Source organism: Carassius carassius, chromosome 11 (genome assembly GCF_963082965.1).
Source record: "Carassius carassius chromosome 11, fCarCar2.1, whole genome shotgun sequence".
In the NCBI taxonomy this organism is placed as follows: domain Eukaryota; kingdom Metazoa; phylum Chordata; class Actinopteri; order Cypriniformes; family Cyprinidae; genus Carassius; species Carassius carassius.
In genome coordinates this window covers 11437761-11447707 of record NC_081765.1, presented here as the reverse complement: position 1 = coordinate 11447707, position 9947 = coordinate 11437761, and the positions used below count along the sequence as shown (strand labels likewise).

Sequence of the window (9947 nt, the reverse complement as noted above, 5' to 3'; positions counted from 1 at the left end):
AATAAGCTCCACAATAAAATGTGTGCGTGCATTTTTTATAGTATTTTTTTCCAGACTGTCCAAAATATTTTGAATAATCATTGTCTTGATTTTTGTTTTTCCTCTTAACTTTGTTCTGACTGTAAATGTGAGGGTCTAATAAAATGTGGCGTCAGGTCCAACTCTATATGAAAATGTTTTAGAGAGAGACCCTTGCATACTTAACATCTTATGATCTCTGTCCCGGAATCTTGCCATGTTCCCCTTTACCCCCTCTGAATGGCTTTTCACCTCGGTGGAATCTGTGTATGTCTGTTTGGTAGGTTGCTAAGAGGGAGTTTTTGAAAGATGACCTACTGGGCAACTCCCACCACTTCATATAAACCTTGTCCTGGCATTTAGACAGCACATTAAAAGACATACATTTTTAGTTAAATTTCTTATTCAGTGACTCAATAAAAACAAAGAAATTAACAAAGCAACTTTCTTTAGATACCTAAGTAATGTATTTTTTATGGTCATAAAACAAATGTCATCTAAAATACAATAGAATAGCAAATAAGGAATTAAAAACAAAACAAATTTAATCTTAGTTCTGCATATTGTCTCATTATATATATATATATATATATATATATATATATATATATATATATATATATTAGGAATTAGAAAACTATGTAAATTATTTAACTAATAAACATCATGGCATGCATCTTTATTTGAATAAATAGATTTGACAGCTGTATTTGAAGCACTGATGAATTTATGTTGTGGTTACCTGGCAACATATACTCTGTGTCTTTTGAATGATGATCAGAATTCATTTTTAAACTATCGTCTTCCCACCTGACACATGCCTGTTCCAGAATTGCCCTGTAATCCAGGAATTTTCAGATGCTGCTCTCATGATGTGCTGAAAATAAATGTGATTAATGATGAAACATTGGGTTGACGAAACAAATTTGTCCGATTAAATTAGGATCTTAAATAGTAATTTTGCTGTTTTTGATCTGAACATTTAATCTTTTAATGACTATCCTTTCCATTAGATATATACTACACACACAAACAATAAACATGACCAATAAAGACCAATGTAAAGACCAATATTAAAGAGTCAGTGAATGTTAGGATAATAACATACAATTTATTGAAACAAAATAAAAATCTTAAATTGAAACCTTTTTTTTTTTTTCACCACAACCGGTCAACCTAAAAACATAAATGGACCCCCAATTTGTTCGCCCTGACACCAGTGCCCTTGGTTTGCTGAAAATAATCAACTAAAAGACCCCCCACCCCCTGCTACTTTACTCTATTGACCATGTGACACCAGGGACAATACATTGCATTCACACAGATGCATTCAGAGATATAAAATATATACAAGATTTAACTCATATTGCATTAATATTTACCCATTTGTATTCTGTATCAACAAATCTAAATAAAGTGTTATGAGATTGTTGAGTCTGTGCCCCATCATGTCCACTCTTTTTTCAAGAGGCCCTTAGGAAGCAGCCTGGTGACGGGGTTCAGACTGGAAGTCTATTAATAACTTTGGCAGCTGTGGAGTAACATCGGCTTCTCAGGCACTATGGTTAGCCTGGGGAACAGGCAGAACACTGAGGGCTGGAGTGACAGAGATTGTATTTGTTATATTTGATGACACAAATACAGTTACATTACTTCCCAGGTGTAATGTTGGAGTTTATGACACATGAAAACAAATTAAGAACATTCCATCACTGAAAGGATGACGTGGTATATTGAAAATATAAAGCCTTCCTCTCATGACTGCAAACTATTATATATATAGATGAATGCATTCAAAAGGCAAACACATTAGATTCAGGGAAAAATATGCAAGAGCTCTATAATTAAACTCATACTAATCTGGTCATCATTTTGCATTATCTTTAATATTATTAAAGGGCATATTTAATCAAAACACATAATATTTTCTTATTTTCTTGCTGGAGCTCAAAATGTCACAGAATGAATTATGATGAGGTTGTAATCGTCTGTGTTTAACAAAGAAAACCTAAAAAGGGATAGTTCACACAAAAATGAAACATCTATTATCATTTACTCACCCTCATGTCAACCCCAATCTGCATTAATTTCTTTCTTGATTTTTTTTTTTTTTTTTTTGAAGAATCCATTTAAAAGAACGTTAAACCCTTTGATCAATCAGGTCCAAAAACAAATGCAAAACCAATGCTTATTGAAAGATAGTTGATAAAAAGATTAAATCCATTTGATAAAGACATAACATATTAGAAATTTATAAGCAATGTTTTGTAGGCCAGTTAGTTTTGTCATGGAACACCACAAGTATAACAAGGTGGCGAAAAAACACCCAACCAAGAACAAAAAGAAAAAAAGTCAAAATAAAGTTAAATGCAATAACATTAACTTATTTAGGGGAAAAAGAAAATCCTCTCCATGTCAAAATGACCGGAATACACCATGAGGATAAAATCTAATTTCAGATTCAAATAATATTTCAACTAGAAGACAGTTGCTTAAAAGGGAACTATCCTTTAGTCATTTGTGCAAAGGTGAAAGCCAAAGTTTGGAAATATGTTGAAAAGAAAACTATAAGTTCATCATATAAATGGCGACCCTTTCATATTGCGTGGATGTTAAATAAGCCAAAACCCCATGTAGAATTATCAATGCAATATGATTTTTATTCTTGTAAAAGAGCTCCTCATGGTAAGCATCGTCTTGTGCAAAAGAAAGGACAGCACATTCTACGTGACCTGTGCCAACTCATGGCCCATTTGCTCCACCCAGCTGCTGGAAACCAGACCTCGTGACAGCTGAGGAAGCAAGGTTTAGAAAAGAGAGGCCAATGTGTGGGGTGATAACAGTGACAGAAAAAAGTGGGTGGGGGCAAATGGGGTGCTAGCTACACTATATATAGTCCAGCTTTGCTGCTTGACCCTCATTCTACCACACAGCCGTAAGCGAACCGGCATTTTCACACCATACAAACCCAGTCATGAGCAGGGCATATTCAGCTTCAGCCGAGACGGCTTCCTCTTACCGCCGTACATTCGGCTCCGGCCTGGGCTCCTCCGTTTTCTCTGGCCGTGCAGGTTCTTCTGGATCCGCTCGTGTGTCCTCCAAAGTTTATGAGGTGTCCAAGACCGCCTCTTCTCCCATTTTTTCCAGCCACCGAGCATCCAGCTCTTCATTTGGTGGTGGATCAATGGTCCGTTCCTACGCTGGCCTTGGTGAGAAGCTGGACTTCAATCTTGCCGACGCCATGAACCAGGACTTCCTCAATACACGCACTAATGAGAAGGCAGAGCTGCAACATCTCAACGACCGTTTCGCCAGCTACATCGAGAAGGTGCGCTTCCTAGAGCAGCAGAACCAGGCCTTGACCGTGGAGATTGAACGTCTGCGGGGCCGCGAGCCCACACGCATTGCAGAGATGTACGAGGAGGAGATGAGAGAGCTGCGCAGACAGGTGGATGCACTGACCAATCAGAGGTCCCACATTGAGATAGAGAGGGACAACCTGGCCGATGACCTGCAGAAACTAAAACAGAGGTGAGGCCTTCAAGAAATATTTAAGGATATGCATTTTAGCTTTTTGACCTTTCGATTGACTAATTTTCGATTAATTCAGGTAAAATTTCTAGTAAAAGTAGATTTACAGCTTTGTGCTCATCTTCTCTGAAGCTGGAAATAACAGGATATTGCCATAGTTGTTGACAAAACACTAGTTGTGATCTTCAATATCCCGACAGTATCTCTTACAATATCGGTGTTGTGAAGTGATTTGATTTATTGCTCTCAGATTACACAACTGATTACTTTTTGGAGTCATAGTGACTTTTATTTTATAGTAAAATAAAGGTTCTTTATTGGCATACATGGTTCAATAAAGAACCTTTAACATCCATGGAACCTTTCAAATCTACAAAAGGTACTTAAACATTCTTTAGATGTTCTTCACACTAAGTAAAAATATTATTGTTATAACAGTTCACTGAAAGGGTTTTTGGACACCAAAAATGGTTCTTTACTGGCAACGCTGTAAAAATCCAGGTATAGGATACTGCATTATTAGACATCTACCTACTATTCCTAACTGTTAAACATTCTAGAACAATATGATTGATATGCATTCAGGTTCTCCATCAATGACATCATGGTCACATTTCTAAAACACAAGCAATAGACAGGAAATGGAGACCACACAGGAAAGTCAAAGGCCAGAACCCCCTCAGACGTAAAGACAACAGGAATGCAATAATGTTTATGTCAGATACTGTAACTGCAAACAGAAACCACTGGTGTAACTCATGTTGGTGTATGATGTTGGAATGAGTATAAAAGTGTTATTCCTATTTGCAAAAGGACCAAGAGTCACATTACACACCACCCAAATTAATCGGCTATTATTAGCCTCTTCAATATATCCCCCCGCACTGCAGAGAATGTGTGTCCCTAAAAATAACCCTTATCTCCCTCATAATGTGTGTGTGTGTGTGTGTGTGTGTGTGTGTGTGTGTGTGTGTGTGTGTGTGTGTGTGTCTGAGTGCGTTGCACTCAAGGATCCCACAGTAACCACCCCACGTTATCAGCACTAATTAATGATAACTGTTTAAAGACAACCAACAGCAACTGCTATTTACAGACATTGTTCAAAGTGACCTGATGGTGGGCTGCTTTGAAATGACATATAGAGATAATATAGAAGTCATTATATGACATGCAGTTGTAGCTATAAGTTATTGCAACCCAGCATAGTATGAAAAAACAACTAAAAAGACTTTAATATCAGTATTTTAGTTCTACATCTCTTTTTAGTTCCCATAGGGCATAAAAAAATCTGTATGGTATGGTATGATTTATGGCACAACTCCTTTCATCTCTCTGATGAAAATATCAGATGCCATCTGACTGCCAACAATTACATTCGTGAAACCAGATATGTGCCACATTAACAGCATGCCTCTTTCAAAAGACTCAGAGACATTTACATTAAACCTAAGCCTTCTGTGACTCCAAGCAGAATGTGAGAATATAAAGTCCCTGTGTCCATGAAGAATTGACAACTTCACAAGTCTCTCAGCATATCTCAAAGACAGAGGACACTCAAGACACCTCTATTTCTGGCCATGTAGGAGTTATTGTGTAACAAATACTTCAATATACATTAAAGACGATCTTGCTAAAACTGTAAAGACTTAACAGACTAGTTAGAGCACATTTAGGAGTATTTAAGGAGTATTTAAGTATCATTTGATTACTACAAAATTCTTTGAAAACTCTAATATCTCTTTCTTCCACAGACTTCAAGAGGAGATCCACCTGAAAGAGGAAGCTGAGAACAACCTCTCTGCTTTTAGATCTGTATGTTATTTACGTCACCTTCAGTGTTAAGCAAAATGTTGTTAAATTTAAGAAGGTTACCATGGGTGAAACACAAAAACGTTATTGGCAAGGCCAAAATTGAAGCTTTCTGTTGTTCTTGTGCTTTATGCAGGATGTAGATGCTGCCACTCTGGCCAGGCTGGACCTGGAAAGACGTATTGAAGGCCTTCATGAAGAGATTGCATTCCTCAAGAAGATCCATGAGGAGGTTTGTAATCATCTAAGGTTACATTCCTCAACATTTCCCAAGACTATACGTGACTAACTGTTCATCTCTTCCACTGTCTCTGTCTGCAACCTCCCCCGCACATACACTGACCTTTTACTCATGAGGCTCTGAAGTCAAGTTCTTTAAATGCTCTCTCTGCTTTTTTATTTGACATGTTAGGATAAAATGATCACATGTGTGACTTTGTGTGTGTCAGCTGCGCACTGACAGTAAGGGGGCAGTGTAAAGCTATGGAACAGGTGGAACAGATGCATCCCTATAATTAACAGAGACAGATTCTCTGAGACGCAGCTGTGAGAAGGGCAGTGGAAAAATAAAAGGGCCTTACAAGGCTTCATAGTCCTACAATTACAACATCAGAAACTACACTTAAAAAATAAAGGTTCCAAAGGAGGTTTTCACAGCGAAGAACCATTTTAATAATCTAAAGAATGTTTTTGCATTATAACGAACATTTTGTGCAATGGAAAGGTTCTGTGGATGTTTTTCATGGAACCCTCAATGCCAATAAGGAATCTTTATTTTATGCACTTAACATTCAACATGCTGGATTCCATAGAAGAAAGTCACATTCAATTTCCACTTTACTCTCAGAATGACACTGGCTTCATACACCAATCAAGCCTCAACTTGTCAAGTAAAATGACAATGCATAAGCACGCTCTGAATCCTTGTCTCTGTGTTTACCTTTTCCTGTAGGAGATCCGTGAACTGCAAAACCAGATGCAGGAGAGTCAGGTGCAGATCCAAATGGACATGTCCAAACCAGACCTGACTGCCGCCCTCAGGGACATCCGCATGCAGTACGAGGCTATCGCTGCCAAGAATATCTCAGAGGCTGAGGAATGGTACAAGTCTAAGGTCTGTATCAGAGATTTTACATAGACACACAAAAGGCTATATTGATATCTATGCATCTAGACTGAAAGTAGACAGGTGTTTGAGCCAAGCTATTTTGTTGCACCCTCAGGTGTCAGATCTGAATCAGGCAGTAAACAAGAATAATGATGCTCTCAGACAAGCCAAGCTGGAGACCATGGAGTTCCGTCACCAGCTCCAGTCCTACACTTGCGAGATCGACTCTCTCAAGGGCACTGTAAGTCCTTAAAGATTCTGTGCGTGGGTTATTATTTCCCAGCCAGAACAAATATTAGCTGAGGCTCAGCACACATGAATCCATCTTATTACCAATTATGAAGTCTTTTATATGTTTCCCCGGGTGCTCAATGAGTAAATGTAATTCAGCAAAGAGCCAGTAATAGCACACTGTATCGCTGGTTTTTATTAATATTCAACTCAGATCATCTCAACTCTGCTTTTTCTCTTCCATCTGTACATTAGTTTCACCCTACTTCTTGTCCTTTCTTTCTCTCATTTTCTCCATCTTTTTGTTATTCCGTCTGCAGAATGAGTCTTTGATGAGGCAAATGAGGGAGATGGAGGAGAGGAATGGCCGTGAGGCCGGTGGTTATCAGGACACCATTGCCCGCCTCGAGGCTGACATCGCAAAAATGAAGGATGAAATGGCTCGCCATCTCCGTGAGTACCAGGATCTGCTGAATGTTAAGATGGCACTTGATGTGGAGATCGCCACCTACAGGAAGCTTCTGGAAGGAGAGGAGAGCAGGTAAAACATAGAAAGTATATAGACTTTTGCTTAACTGCTCCCTTAACTGATATAACAAAGCTTTATTTGATATTATTATTTATCATGTTTTCAGGATCACCCTTCCTGTGCAGTCCTTTTCTGCCCTGAGTTTCAGAGGTGAGTTCTTCACAAGAAAAAATAGATTCGCACTTCATAAAGGGACAGTTCACCCGCCAAAATTTTGTCATTCTAAACATACATCACACAGGTATAGTGTATTTTGTGACTTACGATGCAAGTCATTTGGGGTTTCAAAACACTTTTGGACCCAACTGACTCTCATTTAAAAAAAATAAAAAAAATAATAAAAAAAGAGTAAATAATGACAGATTTTTATATATATATATATATAAATGTGTTTGAATACCCGAGTAATAAAGATGACATCAATAATGCAGTATTTATGTATTAACTATGCGAGGGTGAGTTTAAAAATGGCGTGGTTGTGAATTGTTGCTATAGAGACCAGCCCAGAGCAGCACCACCAGCAACAACCGCGCGCATCTGAAGTCCACTCTAAGAAAACAGTTCTGATCAAGACCATTGAGACCCGGGATGGCGAGGTAACAAACACACACAAACAAACACTCGCCAAAATGCTAGTAATTGCTTGATACAATTATTGTCATATATGTATTTTACAGGCTGCCTATCCTCATAAACGTGTTATACACATAAACGCACATAATCATTGTAAATATGCGTGTTCACAATCATTATCATCAAAATAATTCTCTATTTTACTCTAGATTAGGACACGTGAGGGCATGAATGCTCTCAATGCTCAGTGTGTAAGTTCAGTCATGGCTCATTTGTTTCATCTGTGTTTACAGTGTTTTTTCAAACACTCCCCCCCAAAAAAAGTCCTGTTCCCTATTAACCAGCACTGGGTTACACTACAGAATGCTCCAATTCTCATGTGTATCACTGTTATTATCTGTTTTCTGCTCTGCTGAATATCACTGAGAGTGTTTCTGCACAGCACATATGGAGAATTTCATTTATCAAAGAATGTGTCCTTGCACTTGCCCATTTGATTTCCAGCAGGAAATTAGCTGTTTTAACTTACAGAAATGCCTCTTTCAGCTGTCTCTGTTCCTTATTACGGAGTATCAACCATTCACTTTAAAGCACTTTTGTGTTTTCCCAACACTGTTGCTCTAATCATTCCTTTTTTTTTTCTTGCTTCAGGTCGTCAGCGAGTCCACACAGCACCAGCAGGACGTCATGTAAAGCCTTTGAAACAGATTGAATTTCATTGAATCCCGTTCCCTATACTTACATTTTCACCGATGGCCTCAGGCTTTTTATGCACACACCCAGTATTGCCATGACCCATTACCACATGAGTGGATGATGCAGAAAGACAAACGGAAAGTGAAGAACGAGAGGGAGAACGAGGAAAATGGCATAGTATGCATACCGTCTGGAAAGTCCTGAAATCTGCCAGCTGATCTCAAGAGTTTTTGTTGATATGAATGTACTTGTGCATGTGTGGTTGGGTCATATCTGAGAACCTGTGTTCCACTACTACAAAAAGACAACAATAAATGCCACAGTATTTTCCTCCTATAGAATTTAAGGCTTCTGTACTTTTGGATAAATGTCATTGTCAAATGTCAATGACACACCTTCTCATTCAAAGAGTTTTCTTTATTTTCATGACTATGAAAATTGTAGATTTACACTGAAGGCATCAAAACTATGAATTAACACATGTGGAATTATATACATAACAAAAAAGTGTGAAACAACTGAAAATATGTCATATTCTAGGTTCTTCAAAGTAGCCACCTTTTGCTTTGATTACTGCTTTGCACACTCTTGGCATTCTCTTGATGAGCTTCAAGAGGTAGTCACCTGAAATGGTCTTCCAACAGTCTTGAAGGAGTTCCCAGAGAGATGCTTGGCACTTGTTGGCCCTTTTGCCTTCAGTCTGCGGTCCAGCTCACCCCTAAACCATCTCGATTGGGTTCAGGTCCGGTGACTGTGGAGGCCAGGTCATCTGGCGCAGCACCCCATCACTCTCCTTCTTGATCAAATAGCCCTTGATGCCTTCAGTGTGACTCTACAATTTTCATAGTCATGAAAATAAAGAAAACTCTTTGAATGAGAAGGTGTGTCCAAACTTTTGGTCTGTACTGTATATATATATATATATATATATATATATATATATATATATATATTTTTTTTTTTATCAATTGTGGTGTACACAACACTACCTTAAAATCTTGGTTATAAAAAAAGATTAAACACGAACATGAACTGTATATTAAATATTAAACATTAAATAATTGTGGATACAAAAAAATGTAAATGTAAAATATAAAACCTCTTTAGGACACCAGAAATTGTAATTAATAAATTGCACAAAATTAACATTTTCATTTATGAAAAACACCCATATAGAAATCACTGAAATCAACATGCGCCTGCTAGATCCAAATAAAAGACCACAGGGAAAAAAATTAGTAAATGATGCTAATATATTTCACAGTAAAATGGCACCTTCTGTCCTAATTCAGCATCCAGCTCTTTGTTCCTGAGGAGCTATGTGCAGACTCACACCACTATAACCTTCACTCTGTCACCTTACCTTACTTTATACTGACAGGTTATGAATGCATCATCATAACCTTAATGTGACTCTTTTATTAGCATTAACTCTGACTTTTAGAAAGCATC

General features: G+C 37.9%; 1 protein-coding gene across 1 annotated transcript; it reads left to right on the top strand.

Moving 5' to 3' along the window:
- Window positions 1-2933: 2933 nt before the first annotated feature.
- On the top strand, window positions 2934-8836 carry LOC132152764 (desmin-like). The gene is made up of 9 exons (XM_059561635.1): window positions 2934-3549; window positions 5301-5361; window positions 5495-5590; window positions 6311-6472; window positions 6582-6707; window positions 7018-7238; window positions 7333-7376; window positions 7722-7822; window positions 8451-8836. Exons 1-9 carry the CDS (start codon window positions 2993-2995, stop codon window positions 8490-8492), a joined length of 1410 nt encoding a protein of 469 aa, XP_059417618.1. The 5' UTR covers window positions 2934-2992; the 3' UTR covers window positions 8493-8836.
- Window positions 8837-9947: the final 1111 nt, after the last annotated feature.

Coding starts and splice junctions, on each gene's coding strand:
- LOC132152764 (XM_059561635.1), top strand. CDS start 2,993: ATGAGCAGGGCATATTCAGCTTCAGCCGAGACGGCTTCCTCTTACCGC. Junction 3,550..5,300: donor CTGCAGAAACTAAAACAGAG/GTGAGGCCTTCA, acceptor TTTCTTCCACAG/ACTTCAAGAGGAGATCCACC. Junction 5,591..6,310: donor TCAAGAAGATCCATGAGGAG/GTTTGTAATCAT, acceptor CTTTTCCTGTAG/GAGATCCGTGAACTGCAAAA.